The sequence below is a fragment of the Buteo buteo genome, chromosome 4 (genome assembly GCF_964188355.1).
Source record: "Buteo buteo chromosome 4, bButBut1.hap1.1, whole genome shotgun sequence".
In the NCBI taxonomy this organism is placed as follows: domain Eukaryota; kingdom Metazoa; phylum Chordata; class Aves; order Accipitriformes; family Accipitridae; genus Buteo; species Buteo buteo.
In genome coordinates, this window is record NC_134174.1 from 24,928,962 (window position 1) to 24,948,795 (window position 19,834).

At 37.9% G+C, this 19,834-nt stretch overlaps 1 protein-coding gene across 6 annotated transcripts in view; it reads left to right on the forward strand.

Moving 5' to 3' along the window:
- CADPS2 (calcium dependent secretion activator 2) overlaps positions 1 to 19,834 on the forward strand; it is a 330,722-nt gene that overhangs the window by 274,075 nt on the left and 36,813 nt on the right. For 2 of the 6 annotated variants that reach the window (XM_075024992.1, XM_075024995.1), the window contains 4 exons: positions 2,186 to 2,327; positions 11,010 to 11,165; positions 13,913 to 14,060; positions 15,077 to 15,091. In XM_075024992.1, the coding sequence (XP_074881093.1) occupies positions 2,186 to 2,327; positions 11,010 to 11,165; positions 13,913 to 14,060; positions 15,077 to 15,091 (461 nt within the window). Of the gene's footprint in view, positions 1 to 2,185; positions 2,328 to 2,456; positions 2,577 to 11,009; positions 11,166 to 13,912; positions 14,061 to 15,076; positions 15,092 to 19,834 lie in introns of all 6 variants that reach the window. The other 4 variants (XM_075024993.1, XM_075024994.1, XM_075024996.1 and 1 more) reach the window with 3 other exon arrangements.

Here is a 19,834-nt window from a genome sequence, read left to right on the forward strand (position 1 = left end):
AAGGGTGGATTCTCAAGTGTTTAATAAGAGATGAGCCTATGCCGCTGCCTTTTTCTCAGTGGAAACCCTAATAATCTCTGCCTGCTACATAACTGCCTGTTTCCATGAAACTCCATGTATCTGATATCTCCACCCCTGTGTGTAATACGGTTGAAATTAGCTAGCAGTTTCAAAGTTCTTAGTGAGAGGCAGGTGAACAAAACCAGAGAGAGCTGATCACATTAGTATTGTCTCCTTGGTTAAAAGTGATTGATACATAATTTCCCATTACTCTACAAGGATGTTTTCAAGAAAATAGTCCTTGCTTTCAGATCATTGTGTTCAAGAAAAAAAAATATATTAGTGTCCAGACATTCAGCATTAAAGGCACTTCCTTGCCATACGAGTAGCAATAGGGAACTGAAACTTGATGACACATTTTCCCCATAGTCTCCATCTCTCCCAGGTTCGGTTTGTGGTGGACATCAATCAGGAATGGAAGGCAGAGGATTTTCTGGAAGTTACAGAAATTATTTTTATATGTTATACGTGGAGTTGTACCAGTAGTGGAACAAAAGGGACTGTAATTTTATGAGAGGGTTTCCAGGGTTTTGAGCCCTATGATCCAGCCTTTTCTTCTTAGGAAGAGGAGGAGATCTCAAAATGTGGTTGTGGTAACCATCCAAATCAAATGAGAAGCCTGGATGCAGGAGTAGGTGGGAAGAGAAACCCACAAGAGAATTTAAAACAACAGAATACAGGTGAGAGAAAAGAAGGGCTACCAAAATCATAAAAATTCTTCTCTGTGTCTCAGCTTGCCTGTATGTTTTCCATGTACACATGGGAATATTCTTGTAGGTCCTAATAATAGTGCTGGATTAATTGGTGAACACAGACACATTCAAAACTTGAAACTGATACACTCACTTGGTGGGACAGGACATTAGTGTGCTAAGAGTTAGGATTTGCTAAAGAGAACATTTCAAGGAATACAGGGACAGCCAGTGGTGGTGGCAAACTAATTTTCAGGTTTTAAGCATCTTCAGATTGCATTGTGTATACAGTGTTTCATGCAGTAAATCCCATCTGTGAAGCAGGTAATTTTCTACTGCTTATAGCTACTTTACTTTTCTTGAGTAATATGATTCATGCTTATAATATGCTCACCAGTCAACTCAATTCTTTCGAAAAGCAAGAGGACACCTCTAGGTGTGTTGTATGTCAGTATTCCTAAGTGCTTTAGGCAACTAGTTTTCAGGACTTCCTTTAATTAGTTATAAAAATACAATTGCTGTGAAGTTGGAGATAATCACACCAGAGAATTAGCAAACTTCTAGAAGGGAAATCTAGAGTTAGCAGCCTTTAAAATTTTGCAAGACAGTTGAGAGGGCAGAGGACAGGCAAACTTGGCTGCTGAGGCTGTTTCACATGAACACAGACTGGCTGGGAGGTTCTTTTCATGGGGTTCTTGATGAGGCTTGTGCACATGTCAGGATGGGAAAAGCAAGGATTGTGGTGGTGAGCTCTGGCCTTTGAGATTTTTATATGCGGACATGCATAGGTATATCAAGACATGTTTTCTATTCAAGAGATCATTGAATGTCCTGTGTAGCTATAGGCAGTGATTCAGGACTTTGCCAGCTCCCAAGGACACAGAGCAGATGGGTAAACTGTTCTTATTCGCCCAAACACTCATATGTCACATGTTGCGTTTTCCATTAAGGAATCTGGAGGAAATGCTGTATACCTCCGTATTTTTGCACATAGCCTAGTGAGACTGGAATGTTCTACTGTAACCTTTGTTCTTCTTAGCATAAGGGGAATAAAAATAATTGAATGACATTCAAATACTATTTGTTTGGTTTGTTTTTTGTTCTGTCTTGGTCTTTAAGTATCAAACAGAATTGCTGCAGCTTAGATTCAGCAAAGTATATTACTAATTTTAAGAAGATGCAAAAGTGTTCTTATTTAACAAAGAACTTCAGTATGTGCCTAGTTTCCGTTACAGTGACAGTTTAGGATGTACTGCAGTGTCCTCATGGAGCACTTCATTTATCTTTTGTGAACGGTATTTCCTACACAAGCTGGATCTTGTTCTTAAAATGCTTTCGGGTACTAAAACATTTTAAGAGATACTTTTTCCTATAGCAAAATAAAGTAGGGAAAGGCCTGACATTTTTTATTTGTGTTTTGTTTGTTTTTAAAGCGTTTTTGTGCAATGGAAAGTTTCACAAGCACCTGCAAGAAATTTTTGTTCCCATGGTCATCCGCTACATCGATCTCATGGAATCATCAATTGCCCAGTCCATTCACAGAGGTCTTGAACAAGAGTCATGGCAACCTGTGAAGTAAGTGCTTTCTACAAGATTTGAACAAAGCACCTGCCTATAGCTTTCTGTCTAATCAGGTGTTCTCCCCCATTGTCCTCTAAATATTCTATTTTTTATTGTATTCCTACATTGTTTATTTCTTCACAGGAGCATCACCAACAGTCTTCCTAATGTAGCTCTTCCAAAAGTTCCAAGTTTGCCTCTTAATCTTCCACAAATACCTAGCTTTACTACACCAACCTGGATGACTTCTTTGTATGACTCCACGTGTGTATTCTTCAATAACCTTCTGACTGTATGTCAGCTCTGCATGGCCTTGCTAGTGTTCTGTGCAGCTGTATTTGGATTGCATGGTGTTTATGATCCCTTAGTTGGAAATTATTGTTTCTTGAGAGTGAGCCAAGCATGGACTGTTAGTGAGTTGCGCTTTCTAGTGCATTAAAATGTAGCAGTCTTAAACCTGATAACTTAAAAAATCAACTTGGCAAAGGTCTGTCATAGTATGAACGGTGTTTAATACCCTAAACAACCTAATGACTCTTCTGAATTAATAAGCAGTCAAGAACCTTTTGGGTAATTGATTTTAGATTGTGGTTTTGTAAAGTGAGGCAGCCCATCATATTTTTGCATGGGTTTGATTAACTCATTGTATATTGGTTCTGAAAATCATTGACTGCAAATATTGTCATTAGATTAAATATCCATGTTACAGGAAAATAGTAAAAGGTTAATAAGTACCCAGAATAGAAGTACATCCATTTCTTTGTCTGTTTGAAAAAATATGTATTTCTTCTTGATTTCTCCCCAACACTTTGGTGGTCTTGTCTTAAAATAGTAATAAAAAAAATAGAGCAGATGTGCCCTGTTCTGTGGGAATAGTTACAGGCCAGATTTCTGTGTGAGGACACATTCATATACATTAGAGAAAGGCTCAAGAAGAACGTTATTTTAGCTAAACTTGTGTTAGGGAAGGGTGAATGTGAAAGACTTCAAAAAACACACGTTCAAGATGCAAAGCTTGATAATATGATTTCTAGCCAAGTATTGTCTTTTCAAGTTTTATGGTGGAATTAAACACTTCTAGCAAGCACTCAGATCCATTACTGCAAAAGTTCATAGAATCATACAATACCAGCTTGAAAGAGACCTCAAGGATCATCTGGTCCAACATTTCTTGGCAAAAGCATGGTCTGGACAAGATGGCCCAGCACCCTGTCCAGCTAAATATTAAAATTGTCCAATGTTGGGGAATCCACCATTTCCCTGAGGAGATCATTCCAATGGCTGATTGTTCTCATTGGGAAAAAATTTTCCTCTTATGTCCAGTCGGAATCTCCCCAGGAGTAACTTGTACCCATCACCCCTCATCTTTTCCATGTGACTCCTTGTAAAAAGGGACTTGATAGTGTGTGCTCTGCCAGACTTCCGGCACTTCTCTGTTGAATATTATGATTGTTGTTCTCCTGCTAATTCCCCTAAAAGTTGACAAAGCTCCTCTTAATCCTTGGTTTTGGTAGCTTTTGTGTTTACTATAATAATGCTGGGTTTCTCCTGATGTGCTTATGCAAGTCATTTCAGCTTTGAATACAAACTAATTGGTCTTCTGCTACTCAAATTCCTTTGTGTTATTCCCATGCTTTTGAGGGTTAGGTTTTTTTAAAAAAAATAGCTTTCAGTTAAGAGTAATTATAATCTTAGATGTGGTCTTCTTACAGTCTGTATTCTAGCAACCCCATCCAGTAAAAATCACTTGTACATATTTAAATTCATGCATTTTGAATATTGAATTTATAATTAATATATAATAAATATGGATTCTGGTTGGAGGATTACAGTGGTAGATCTTTCCTAAATGAAGGTTTTGGTGTAGCAATAAATTCCTAGATTGTACTGTCAAAAAATGTGCAAATACAGTGAAATTCAGACATCAGCTCATCCCCCTTGCACATCTTCTGGTATTAAGGTTCATGGTGTGTGTGGCAAAGTATGCATAACTTCCTAAACTAATCAGTGAGGTTTTCAAAGGATTTGGTGAACACTGAGGTTCCTGTGTGCTGTAAGCGCTTTCCAGCAGTAGCTGTCGCTCTGCTGCTTCTCAGGAGAAGTGGGGGCTAGCAGTGTCATCATTGTAAGGTCCTCATCCCCCTCTCAGCCACCTCACACATTCGAGAAGGGGTCTGCCAAGGTGCTGGTTCCACTGTAGGCACCTCTTTGTGCTTTTTTTTCCCTAAATGTAGAGCTTTGAAGTTGTGTTTTATAAAATGTGTATAAATTATCATTCAAGATTGCAGGTAGTATTAAGTTCCCTTTGTAATACTGTGGAATTCAGGTAGTATTTTAAGAATCAGCCTATCTATGTTTTACTGAAGAGCCAGGTAACTTCTCAGAATGGCCATGTGTTGTATTTGGATCAAAAAAGAAAAATGAAGGCACTGCAAGCCAGTTATTCCTCCTCCCAAGCTAATGAGTTTCCTCTTTCCTGCTGGTTACGGTGTCTCAGCTTCTGTCAGAGGAAATGGTTTCCTTTCACTATTACATGAAAGAAAGGAGGAGCGTTTTATTTCCCCCACTTCTCCCATCCTGTCCTTTTCAGGAAGAATAAAACTTCCTCTTTCTAGTTAAATTCTCCAATGGGAGTAACTGAATACCTAGGTTCCAATACCTGTTCAGCAAAACCCAGTGCTACCTGTCAGTTTTCCCTTTTGGTGTGATGAACACCCACCTTAAGTGGACTAGAGTGACATACTGCATTGTACCTAGAGTCAGCAGAGGCACCTAAACCAGGAGCCCAGGCCCTGCTCTGTCAGTCATCGCAGGTGGCTCCTCCTCTCCACTGACAAGTCTTTCTCTCCAGTCCACTGTGCTCCCTCCTCCTGGCCACACAGCTGGTGCTTTAGCAAGAAGATGACTACGTATATCACTAAGTTGTGCTGGACTTCTCTTTTTCTCTTTGAAAGTGATGATTTTGGCCAATTAATCATTATTAATTTGAATTACACAGTGAAGAATCTACAGGCAAAAAAATGAGAAAAAGCAGTCTGTGAGCCAACTAAATTATAGTTAAATGTTTACCAAGAATGCCAAGTCCTGTGTCTATTTTGTCTGCAGTAGGAAGAGATTTCATATTCTCCAGACTTTACTAATGTTCGTGTTCATGCTCTTATGTTCATGTCTAAGTCCATTCATATTCAACAGAGCTGTTACGTGCCTGCCTAAGAACTTTTGCTGAAGAGAAAAAAGTGAAAATATATTCATAGTTAGGCATTTCTTTGTGTGCTTTACTGATGAAAACAGATTTTCCCCTCTTTCACTTAAAAGTTGCTGCAATTCTTTTTAACATTACTAGAGAAGATTGTTTATGGTTTTTAATTAACTGATGCTTTTTTTTAACTTGATCACGTTTTGGAGCAGTAAATGTATGCTGCTTATAACAACACTTAAGAAGATCATTACCTCATTTTCAGTTGTTTTGGCTTAACCTTTTATTATTGGGCATTGGAAAGGGAGATATGGAAAGGGAGATATGAAAAGGGGAAAGTGTTAGGAGTAGTATGTTTTTCTTGATTGGTCTCAGGAGAGGACAACTCAGAGGACACCTTGGCTAGACATGCAGAGCACTGTGGATTACTGTTCCATTTGGCTGAAGACAACATACTTAAAGAGCAAAAAAGTTTGAATATTCTGTAAAGCTTCTAATCAGCCAGAATGAAGGAGGGGGGGCCCTTACTTATTCCTTAATTCACATGTACTACTTTAAATTGCATTTTTCTTCCATTTCATATTTTAAATTTAATTTCTCTGCCTCCTCTGGACCTGGCTTTTCAGTTAGATTTGTGGGTGATTTTAATTGTTTATGGTTTAATTTATATATTATTATTTTCAGTGCAGACATGACATAGATTCACTGACCAAAAATATTGTAGAAACAGACCTGAGGTTGTCGTTGCTATCTGGTGCCGGTCTAGAACATCAAGTTCAGCAAAACTCAAGACTGGGGAGACATGGAATAAGATACATGCTTGCAGGAGAATAGTCCTGTCTCATCTTCCAACCAGAACAGGCAACATCAAAGGAAATGTGTCAGCTGTATTCTTCCTGCTGTGACTCAGCTATAATGAGTGACGAGAGGGACCGGCTGGAGCAGTCGCAGTGCTCTGGTTGTGATATGAAGGGATCTGATCTGGATGTGTCTGAGCTCTCCTGCTGGACCTCTCTGTGTGTTTGTGCATGCTGAATAAGTCAGGAGACGTGTTTCAGCACTGTTTGGGGGAGTTGCATCTGTAGTGCCGCATACGTTCCTGTTGTAGTGCTTGCCTCCAGTAAAGTGGTGGGAGGCCATGGTCTGCAGTTTTAAAGATGGGTATTTGAAAGTATAGCCATAGGACTTATGGAATAGTGACATTTAGCTGATCTACTTTCTGTGGAATAAGGAATTCTGAATATAGCTAGTTCCTATTAAGCATTCTGGAAGATGAATGTATATTGTGGGCCAAATTTCTTTTCTTCCAGAAATACTAACACACAGGAAGAAAGAAGACTCAAGAAACATGTTTTGGTTGCTTGATCCTCAGGTTGCCTCACTCATGCACTAAGTAAGAGGAACCATGAGGTAACTCTGTCCCTAATATCTGTGAGGGACCATACACAAGCTATTACCTGCCAAAGTTCTGCTCCATCCTTCCCACTCATCTGCTGGTGGAAAATACAGAGATGGGGCTAAGTGCCATTCACTCTGTAATTATTGAAAATCCTTTTCTGTTGAAGAAACTCTCAGTTGACTTTCTGTGCCCTGAATATACGTCTTGAGGCATCATAAAGGAAGTAGAGCTGGAGCTCACAAGCTGAGGGCTCACAAAGGACAGAGCTGGTACCCTGTTTTGTAAACAGTCCTAAACACTAATGGGTAGTAACTCAGTAATAACCTTAAAAAAAAAGTAATTGCAGTAATTTATAAAATCACCATCATTGCCCTTGGTAAATTCTACAAAAATGGAAGCCAGCTGCTTTTGAATCTTGTGGTTGATTGAGCATGTCCTTAGATATTTAATATTTCTCCTTATTTTCATATCCCAAGCTACCCTATGGAGTTTCACATCTAGGCAAGAAATGATATATTCTACATCTACTCTGGAGTCGTGTGTGTGCTGATTTGCAGCCAGTGTGCTTTATTAGTGGACTGTCTGACTAATTGCTACTGCTTAGGTAGCTGGCAAGCCTAGTGGGAAGCTGCCTCTCTCAGCTGTCAGCGGATAAGTGAATTACTTAGGAGGCTGTGTGCCGCTCCCAAGTTTAATATTCTGCAGGGTCTTGGAGAAACATTGTGTCTTGGACCTTTCTTTGCTGTGTTCAGTATGATGCAAGGCATAAAGCCATAAAATAATTTAGGTTAAAATGGCCCTCTGGAGATATCTGGTCCACTCTCCCAGTCAAAGTGTGACCAAATATGAAGTTAAATTGCCATTAAAAAAAAAAATAGGATGGGCATAATATTTGCCTCTTTTAATCATTGGAAACTTTCTCTTACTGCTATGACCTGATTAAAAAGAGTGGACAACTAGATAGTACCTTTTGCACAAAGAACTAGTGCTGAAAGCTTAAGTTTTCACCAGCAAAACAGGGGAGTTTGTGCTTAATTTTAAAAATATAGATAGCTGTATTGAATATAGTTTTTAAAGAAAGAGTACCAGTTCAGTTTCCTGGTACAGTAATATTATTCCATTAATTAGATTGAAGTAGCTTTACCATAGATGTTCAGATAAAAACTTTTCAATAGCCAACAATGTCTCCTGTTCCTTCAGAAAAAAAAAAATGGTTCTGGAATTATGGATGTAGATTCAAATGCTTTGGTGATTAGATTCAAATGCTTTGGTGATTTGATTCAAATGCAGGACGTCGTCCTGCTGCCAGGAGGAGGTGAAAACTGAGTTTGGCTCTTCTTCATGTTACACTTTATGGAGTATTAAACCCTTAAGTGACATAACCAGCTCCTAGTAGGGAAAGCAAATCTATAGACCGTACAACCACTTCAGGATATTGAGGTATGTGCTGACAGTTAATACTGTTTCTAATGCTTTTACTGAATAAGGGCCAGGAAAAATCCTAAAATGCAAATAAAAACAAGTATCTGGTACAAATAGCAGTAACAAGGTGATTGAAATCACAGTTTTCTGCAGCATTTAACAAACAAATTAGGTGTTTGTGTCTGGATGTGGAACTCGTAACAAATAGTTTCTGTTGTAGCACTTTATTTTCCTTCCCCATCTTATTAGTATAATACATTAGTCAACTTCAGATGTCATTGGACAATGATGAATAAAAAAATGAAGAATGGGAGCTCAAAATTATATGAAAAGAGAATGAATGAATTAGCGTTTCTCACAGAATGAATTAGTGTTTCATGAACCTGTGTCTATTATTACATTTATTATAATTGTGAAATTTTATTTGGTAGTCTAATGAAACCAAATTAAGTGGCTAGCAGGGAGTGAACGTGCATAAGAATACATTGATGTTATTGAGAGCACATTAGTCCTCCCGAGTCCTGAAGAATTTCATTTGGAATTCCATTAGGCAAAAAAGAAAAAACTATGGAAGAATAAAAAATGGTTACATTGTATCATCTGATGATGAAAAATGGTAGTTCTCTTTCTTGAGAAAGTACGGTTTGTTTTCTAGAAAATAAGTGTTTTTATCAACTGTAATATATATACTGAGATTGTCCCTGTTTCTGTCCCTATATAATTTGTCTTGTTCTTTCATCCAAGTCATCTCAAAAATTGACTTAGTCACTTTTGAATCAAATAATGTGTATAATTTAGCATTTACAACTTCACTCACTGCCAGTGTACACAGCAGATGTAATGAAATCTTCAATATTTGCCTATCATATAACTTAAACAGTCTAACAGGATTATAAACTTTCTGAGAAATTTTGGTGGCTTGTTATTTCTGTTTCTTAATTAAACTTAGTGGTGTCTAAAAGTGCTCCCTATTCAGGTCCAACCTTAACAGGTAACGGCCCTATGCAAGTTGTAACCTTAGCAGTCCCGTGGGCCTTTTCCCTGTTTCTGCTGTTTTCTTTCAGGAGCACGTACAAGGTGAAATTAATAGTTACTGTTTAAAATAAGTGGGGAAGATATGCATGATATCAAAAAAGCCTGTCTAAAGCCGTGGAATATCCTGCTATGCCTAGTGAAGATACCAAAACTTGCACGATTTAAAACCAAAGCCGAAGTTGGAGTCGGTCGCTCAGAGCCAGCCTTTTCCCTAGGCAGGCGCCCCAGCTCCCAGTGTCACCCACTGCCCAGCCCTTGCTGGCTGTCCCCTTCGCCTGGCCCGGCAGCCCCTTTCGGCACCGACATGGCTGTCGTGTCTTGCAGAAGACAGCGATGGCTCCGAAGTCATGGTACCCTTAAGCAGCGGGGCAAGCGGGCACTTGGGTGGGCCTGGAAGGTGATGGGGTGCTGTGAGACCACAGCAGTGCTCCTGCTGCATCTCTGCTGCCTCTTCAGAGCCCTGAACGCGAGCTGTACTTCGCTTCGCTTCACTTCACCGCCCAACGTCTTGGCTAACCTGGAGCGAACCGGTGGTGGTGCTGCTGTCTGAGGGGTGCTCTAGGTGGTCAGCTATTAGACGTCCTTTCTATTTTCTTCGTTTGTTTTTTAATCTGACCCTGCTCTGTCCTGAGCACACTCAGCACTCACTGACTCCTTCCATGAGAGCTGGGGTCACTTAACACTTTGATAATTATGTTCTTTTGTCATGAGGCAGAAGAAAGAAAATGGCAGTAGTGACATACTGAGCTATTTGCATCTGAATTGGGACTGTCAGGCTGAGTTTTGGTTGCCTGTGTCAGTAACATCCTGGTATGCCATGCTGCATAGTATAACTGTCCTTAAACAATAACCCAGGCATTGCAATGCAACATGAAAATGTAATTAATCCACGAGGACAGTGGAAGTGTAACTGTAGCTACAGCTAAAATTATTCTTAAATTGTTGCATCTTATCACAAGCAAATGTCTTTAAATTTAGCAGTCGGTTCAGGGTGGAAGAAGAACTTTAAAACTACGTGGACAATCTGAGATGACGTAGAGCCATATTAGTCCCCTGTTTTGTTTGTGCACAAATTTCTTTAAATAGTTTCTGTTCTCTTTTTTCCCACCAGGATCTGACATTATTCCCTCAGTTAGAATTAATGAGCATTTATCAAAGGACTATTTGTCTGGGTATCTCTTTTACAATATTACTACTAGCATCCTCATTTCTTTGGTAGGCTTATCTACCAGAGTTATGAAGTCAAGAAAACGTATGTGCAAAGTTGTCACTCTTTTGAAAAGGTCCTTACTAATTAATAATACCTGTATCCTTTATTTTTCCAGTCTTGATCTGAAATTTGAGCTACTTCATTTTCCATGTTCCCCAACATCCGATCTACCTCCCTAGCCTGTCATATTTCTCAGCTAACAGATGAGAAAACTTTACTTTTTTCACCCTAATGGGAATTATTTTAGATTTTCCATGATCATTTTCACGTTCTTGGAATAAGAGCAACTGTGCTATGAGATACAGTGAAGTGAAGCAGGAGGAGGGTGTGATAAAGAAATCTTATTACTCTAGATAATTCTATGGCAACTGGGATAGACACCCATACATTTATCTTCTGTTTCTTGGGGACTTTGTTTTGTTTTGTTTCTTATAGCAATGGCTCAGCTACATCAGAAGACCTTTTCTGGAAACTGGATGCTCTGCAGATGTTTGTTTTTGATCTTCACTGGCCAGAACCAGAATTTGCCCACCATTTAGAGCAGAGACTTAAACTTATGGCCACTGACATGATAGAAGCCTGCGTTAAAAGGTACAGTTGAAATGATCAATTAAAAATTGGGAAAGATTTGAAAATTAACATAGGATCAGCCATAATGGCTCATAGAGGTACATCTGTACCAGAATCCGGAATCAGGGCAACTGTAAAGAGATCATGACTTGTGTGTATTTCCCAGCATCTGGCAATCAGCAATTTGGCAACATCTACGAAATACCAAGGACAATTTCTGCATATGTTGTGAATAGACCCTTGGAACTAAATAAACCAAATCTCTTTTCTATTCCCTGTATGTGGTAAATATTAACAAATCTCAGAATTCTGCTAGAATAAATCCTTTTTCTTTTTGTACATTTCCCTTCTCGTTACTGTATTATTCTTTATGTTCAGTTAATAATACTACTTAATTTGTCATTATTTTAGAGTACTGTCTCTAAGAAATATATTACAAAATAAAGAGTATACAGCATTTCTGCATTTATACAATAAACAAAAGAAGGCTATCTGTAAGTTATCCAGCTGAAGCTAAGTTTTATATTGCTAAGCTTCTGGAAATTATAGAAGACATAGTGATGTTTTTTCTTGAGCTGTATCTTATAGTTATGGGTATATTCTTCTAAATTAAGCATAGGTTATCTAAAAAGATCTCTGCCATAGCTTTCAGTACATACCACTGAGTTTAGAAGAAATATCTGTATGTCTAGAAAATTTACAGGATTCTCCTATTAGGTGCTTCTGAAGCCATGATCCCACATACAGAGAAAGCTTAGTCCAGACACATGAAAATACTGATTTTAAAAAAAAAATAAATAGAAGACTGGGGAAAAAATAAGGTTTATAGACAATTTAATAGTTTCAATCAGAAAATATATAACATTGATAAGGAAGGCTAAAGAAACAGATAACCTGTAACATCCACTAAGGTTAAATCTGATAACCTAGTATTTTATTATTTTCTGTTAAATGTAGTAGGAACAAGGAGAACCTCAGGCTTAGTATGTGAGCCTGTTGCTAGAGCTACAGTGAGGAAATCATGGTTAAAAGGGCAGAAGCATTTCACAAACATTTCTATTTGATTTTGGAAGGGGGGTGATACAGTGAATGCAATAAAAGTTTAAGCTCTGTAGCAAAGGAAGATATGAGACAATATCTACTAAAATTGAAGTCATGTAAGCTTACATCCATCTGTCCTAAAGAATTTGGCGTAGAAGCTCAGTCAGCTACAAATATCTAACAAATCTTAGAAAGATGCTGAAATCTCAAAGGAAGGACTGGAAGACTATCAGTGTAATCTTAGTCTTAAAAACCATAAAAGGAGTAGCATTGAGATGCAGTAATATATTGAGTATATTGATTTCGAGCCTGGAAAAAAATGAAAAAAATCTTTATACTGGGACTCTATCAACAGGACTAAAATACAAACATGTATATAATTAGTACAAGTTAAAATAATTTATTGAAGAATGAATCTTTTCAAATTGATCTTATATCTTTTTTAAAGATTATTACAGATTAATGTGGGAAAGGCAATTGTGTAAATATAAATACTTGGATTTCTCCTGGGCAATAAATCTAATGCCACATGTTGTCAGTATCTAAAACTTTGCAGCATACAGATTTGACTGTGTGAATTTTAATGGCACACACAAAATAGGTTAAAAATGGCTCAATGCCAGGATCACAACCAGAAGCTGAGAACAGAATTATTAACACAGAGGCGTTACAAAAATAATTCCTTATGGATTGGGTTTTGGTCTGTGATACCAATCCTGACATCTTTGCTGCTTCCTTTTGTAGAGAATAAGAACATTCTGATGGCAATAAATGAAGGTTTAATTAGTATTACAGAATGATCCTAGTGTCAATACATAAAATGTATTAATATTTTAGAGTTATTACATATCATACTAGTGTTAACACACTAAGTATGTTTTAGTGTGGTCAAAGATACCATACGTCAAGTAATAAAGAAAGTAAATTATATGTATGTCCATTGGATGAACTGTATTAGATGGTAGCAACTCGGAAAAGAATGATGAAACTATGCTATTATAACTCTTATTGTGATACAAATATGATCTATAAGACTTTCTAAAATAGAAATAGGATGCTTCTGTTTCCATCTTCTTAAACTATTGTGTCAGTTTCTGGTACCCACATTTAAAAATAAGTGTGGAATTAAAACGTTACTTTTATATTTATGTATTCTGAACAATTATAATTTATTTCAGTGACATTACTCCTTATTTACACTGGCGTGAGAAGAAAATAGGGGGTTTGTATTATCTATTTCCTGATACATCTCACTTTTCAATATAAATATTAATATTTGCTTAATAATAAACTCCTTTTTTTCAATAAAATTCTCTTTTCTATTAAAGCCAGAAGAGGATTTTTTAATTATATTTTTTAGAAGCAAGCATTTGGTATGATAAACCGCATTTAACATAGAAGAGCTGGAAAATGTAGGGTATTTTCATTGCTTTAAATTGTTCCTAGTCATCATACAGGGAAGCATATTGTTATCTACTGGGCAAGAAGAGAATACTTTTATTATTCAACTGCATTAGCTGAAGCAGTGCAGAACCTTGAGATTACCATCAATGCAATTGTTTATTGAATGGGTGGATTTTCTGCACTTACAGATTTTTATTTCTAAGATGTTCTCACGTGCATGTACATTGTTAAGCCAGCATGTTTAGTGGGATTTATACATTTGTACACTGGTTGTTCAGAAGTATCAGAGAGACTCATATTATGAATTGTGTTTTAATAAACAGAACAAGAATTGCATTTGAACTCAAGCTACAAAAGACAAACAAATCAACGGACTTGCGTATCCCTTCTTCTCTGTGTACAATGTTCAATGTCTTAGTTGATGCCAAAAAGCAGACAGCTAAACTCTGCATACTGGATGGGGGGCAAGAGGTAAGTGGAATTTTGTATGTTTAATTCCTATGTTCGGTTCATCTGAAACATCTCACACGGCAGACAGTCCTTAAGTAGATTAATTTCAAACTAGCTGAAATGTGTCACATAGCTCTGTTTGTACAGGAGCGTGCATAGACTGCTCCCTAGAAGCATCATGCAAGACACAACCCCTCATCTTCAACCAAAGAAGACACAGAGTGCTTCTGTAATTTATTTGCTTTGACCTGTGAGTCTGTTGAACATTCAGAGGATTTCTTGACTCACAGCCCCTCCAGGAATTTATCTTGGGTTGCAGCAGAGAAACAGCCCACTTCAGGACTCTTTTGTAATAGTAAAATAGAGCCAAAACATTGTCCTTTGCAACCAGGTTTTAAACAAGTAAGGTTTGTTTTTAAATGGCTCGTATGCCCAGCATTCATGCCTGTATACATGCTGAAAATAGAGGAAAGAAATAATCAGGTAATTTAATGGGATTTTTTATTTGGTCTCCAAGGACAGGGACCATTTTGTCAGTAGCCTGCTGCCAGGACTGTAGGTACTCCACAGTGGAGCACTGATGTGCTTTTGAAGGATATTTAGACTTCACCGACTACTGTCCTTCCCGTGTTGTCACTCTCAACAGGACTAATCTGTGAAGTGAAAAAGCACATACAACATAAACTGCTGAGATCACCAGCATAAAATTAAAACTTCTTGCTGTGCTAATGCATTAGCAGTGTAATTTTGTTTGATTTTGTTTTGGAGAGAAGGTAAAAACATTTGTCAGAATTTGGCAACAAAAAAGTATGTCTGCTTTGGGCAGTTTCACGTTTACATTATTTGGTCATATTGTTTCTGTTGATTTTTCCATTTCTGTACTGTGCTCTTCATTTTATTGATTCATCTTTTTAAGTTAGCATATTCAATGCAATTGTCTTTTTTTTTTCCCCCCCAATTCAATGAGACATTCATCATTTTCCTGTTCTACCCTGTCATCTTTATTTTTCCTTTTGGTTTTCCATGACGTGAACCAGTTTGCTAGTCAATGGGTAAGTGTCTTTTCATTGGTTTTTAACCTATATTTTTTCTTTGGTTATTAACAGCCACTTTTTATTTTAAATGGTAATACTGCTTTTCTTGTTAATTTGTTAGCCTAGCCCTCAGAATTCCTTTACAGCCTAACCTTGCTACAGACTGATCATCAGCTTCTCAATTCTTTTCTTGTTCATCCTCTTAAGGTGGTTCCGGATGAATTCTTCACTCTTCTGCTTTTCAGACCCAGGGTCCTGTCTTACCAGGTCACAACGTTATGGACTCTTTCACGTCTCAGTGAGGCAAAAGAGCAACAAACAACTTGTTTCAGGCTCATCAGAAGTAAACCACAACTAGCAACTCTTTGCCTTAAGCTGATGATGCCATTTCATCTTTTACTTACTCTCCTGCATTGTCAGCCAGTCGCCCTCAAAGCCGAAGCTGATCATTCACAGTTACCTTTTGGACAACAGACCCTCACTAGTTTCTCTTCTGAAATCTTCCCATTCTCTAAATTTTTGAGCTCCATCATACACTCTTCACAACACCAAAACAGAAATACAGCCCTTGTTCCCTACTAGGTCTGACCATGACCCCAAGTGCTTCCAGTGCTTCTTTCCAGTGCAAGAGTTTGACAGTATAGCATACCTGTGATGAAATACATACTTCTTTCAAAGCCCCCAAGTTAATCTTAATCCCAATTCATCTAATAAACCAAAGGAACCTCAAATTTTTCACATATCAGAAATTATCAGATAATGTAGAAACTTCCTTCTTTCTCATAAACTTTGAACTGTTGTCTATCAGTTTCTTCCATTCCCAAGGCTCTTTTTGAAGATTAAGAAAAAATTGGCCTTTCAGTTGCTTGTAGCTGATATCATAGTTTGAAATGCTTCAAGATTTGTTAGGTGAGATGCTTCTGGAATCTGCCCATCTGTCAAAGCAGGCAGGAGACCATCTCATAACATAAACAGTTGCATCTCTGACTCCTCTATAGGAGCTCTGGCATTTCAAATTACTCCTACTTAGCCACTTGGTCTTGAAACCTTTTCCGTATTACCTTTCTTTCCCTTGTGCTTTCATCTTCATTTTAGTCTCAAACATGATCCTTTATGCCAGTCAAGAAAAGCATTCCATAAGGCCTGAGTTAAATTTTTTTAAAAGGGCTGCTCATTCATCTAAAACTCAACACTGAATATCTACCTGACAGTTTCTAGAACTTATTCTGCAAGTGATGGAAGGTGTTACTTAATTACACGGTTAGACTCAAACATCTCCTTGAATACAGCATGCTCTTTTCATTCCCTGCGTGGAGCTATGAGCAGCTGTATATCTTGTTCAAGTAGAGTCAGATGTGGAAGTTTTTATCCTGAGTTGTCAGATAGGAGGGAATTCTTACTTATCATGTGATTAGGGCATTCTGGTCATGGTTAGCAATCATAGCACCTTGAGTTTAGAGTTTAAATTTGATTGAATCCCCGGGTTTTCCGACATTACTTCATGCACTGCTCACCATTCTCCCAAAGGTCTTCCAGTTAGGTCCACTCTCATAGTCACTAAGTCTGCTGTTCAGGAGGGCTCCCTCCCCTCCTTTCCTTCTGGATACTGTCTTAAAGCTTAAGAGAAGCACAGCATGATTTGGTTACAGGCGTGAAGTACATTGTGTTTAAAGAGACCTCAGCTGGCTGGATGCCTTCTGCATTGGCTGGCCGTTGCCTTAGGAGGATTTGAGAAGCAGGTCCAGGGGAGAATCGCCTTATCTCAGACTAACTGCTGGTGCCTGCAGCCTGCTTCATTAACAACCAGAGTGGCAATTCGTGGAGTACAGGGGAAGGTTGCAGCAAGACAGCCAAGTAACGTACCGGTTTCTGCTATTTCTCAAACAGCTGCCAGCACAACTTCTTAGTTTCCGTGAATGAAATCTTGGGTAGTTCTATGGTGAGCAGTGTCTCACTTCCTTCTTTCCTGAACTAGAAGCCAACAGGTGCTACTCCTTTGCAGTCCATGGATGGCAAGTGAAATGAATAGCAGCAGTAAGGGAAACCTTTGCTGTCACACAACATTCAATCCAGAGATTTTTTGGCCTTTGTTATTTGTGATAAATCGTTTAAAGCCTATTAAGTTATAACTTTATCATCTAGATGCTGCCATAGTCTGGCAACATTCACCTTTTTGAGTATGATAGGTAAGAATCACACAGGAAATATTGCTGGAGGCACAAAACAAATTAAAATAACAAATTCTTCTGGGGCCACTTATGTTGACAGATCGTTAGATCCAAGCAGGACCTTAGATCTGCATCACAGCTTATTTGTTGTTTTGTGTAATTGGGTAGTATGAACAGAGTAAATGCCATTGATCTATACTGTTGAGTGTTTCATGGCAGAATATGTATAGAAGCTGTTTTAGTTGTGTCAGAATTCCAGCCTGCATTCCCAGTACCCTAACATGCTTATAAAAGGAGGCATACTTTTCAGTTTGGGGAATAATGACTGATGTGCCATTTCAGTGGAATGTGCCACAGCCAGTGCTATGTATATATGTAGAAGAATTGAGGGGAAAGTGGGCTTTAATTTGATAAACTTTCTTTCTGAAGCTATTTTGATTCATAGAATTCAAGGAGGAGGCTCATTTGACTGCATAAGTAGTAGAGGATTATAGCCAATTTGATAGTAAAAATGCAGAGACAATTTAATATGTAGGTAATATTGTAATGTTATATGTTGGCAGTAGCTGTTTCTGTTCAGATGATCATGTGCAATTTATTTTCACAGCCATCCAACCTTAAAACAAACAAAGGAAAGCTAGCTTGAAAATCTTAAAAAAAAAAAATCATTAAAAAAGCCAACTCCAATATTGGGACATAGTGGGGTAGAATGGAAAAGAAAATTGAATATATTGTAGAAATGAGCAAGTTACAGTTGTCAGCTGGTCACCACAGAATTTCGGAACAAACTCCTCTGTTCTCCAAAAACACAACTGTCAAAAGGCTCTAAAATACTTTGTCTCCTTCCAAATGCTACTAGGAGCAGAGAGCCACATTTGGAAGACCAGCCATATTGTCCTCAAAAGGCAATCTTGTTTGGTTACATCCCATGACACGCTTTGCCACTAAGCGTAGTTTTCTTCCATGTACCTCCTACAGCTGCAGCTGTATTTCCTATTTTACTGGGAATTACTCTAGGGCAGCTGGAAAGGCAGAGTGCCTTTCGGGGGCTTTGGGATGATGCTGAAAGACTCTACAGTGTGTATTGAGATAATTTAGCTGTGGGAGCTGACTTGTCTAGGTTCAGACTCCGTGTGGATTGTGATCACATCAGCCAGCAGAGGAATGTAAAGGCACAGCTATCCATAAATGTGTTTGGGAAAAGGGCGAGGATGTCTCTGCTCTCGCTGAGCAAGCTTGGCAGAAATAGAAAAGCTGCAGTCCTACAGGTGCTGATTTCAGGATCATGCATACAGCCTTGTCAGCTCATACAATTTTATCATGAATTCTACAACATTTGCCATCTTCTTAAAGCCTATCTCCTGGAGTCAAATAATCTTCCACAAGGATCTGAAGTTTTGTTTTGTCAGGGATGGCTGTTTTAGTGGAAGTTGGCATTGGGGAGGAGTGGGTTGAAAAATTTATGATGTCATAGTTTGCAAAATGAATCTTGAAAACAGGGAAATTCAGGTTAAAAAAAAATTCAAAAATTATTTCTAAATACATGTCATGATTTTGAAAGCTGCTTGTGATTTTTGAATAATTTGGTTTAGTCCTTGTTTTTCTTGGTCACACAGTGAAGTTACTGATTATATTCCATTCCTACAAAATTATATTTGCCTTATGGGGGAGGGGGAGAAAAGAAAAAAAGAAAAATATAGGAACTGATCTTAAAATATACATAGATCCATTAATGTGGTGTGCTGTAGAGATAAAGTTGCAGACACTTTATGGGAGGGACAACTGTGATTTTTCATGGATCATAGAAATATGTATAGTTTTGACATGCATCTGTGAGAGAATAATCATTTATTGTTTGCAGAGAGTAAGACACCATTGCCTTCTAAAGACTGTGTAAGCAACAGACGTCAGACAGGTTGGGATGATTTAAGTCCTTAGCAGATCAAGAGAATATTACTTTGGTCAAGACATTAATATGATTAGAATAAAATATATCTGGAACTATGGAAAATTCTTTGACATAATTCTAATACATTCTTTCACTCTTCTGAGATGTCTGCTGATGTTTGAGACATATATTCACATTTTCCAAGTGGTTTTAAACTATAAAAGAAATTAAAATCAAAAATTAACATGCATGGTGTTGGTACCTGGAACAGATACATATGTGTGGGCAAATGCATTAGGAGTTTTATTCTCTCTTAATTTAAATGCAAGTTTGGCAGATGCACTGTTTAGAAAATCATTCCTAAATATATTAAGCAGATCAGATTTAATGTTTTGGTTTGTATGGCAACTCTGAGACAGATGAAAAATATCCTTTAAAACCATACAACTCTGAAAACTATTCAGCTGGCAGCTGCTAAGTTAGGCTAATGTTTATACTGACCTCAGTACTTTTACTCCGAGCATTATGCTGTTAGCTGTTCCAAGTAGCCTTGAACTATGAAGATAGGGTTAGTCTTTACAAGTCACATTTTCTGTGAAGTGGCTATTGGGGACAATCTTTGCTGTCAGATAAATGTTTCTAAAGGAAGAATTACTGTTTAAATTGATGTGCCTCCTTGACAGAATGGGATCCCTAGCTCCTGTT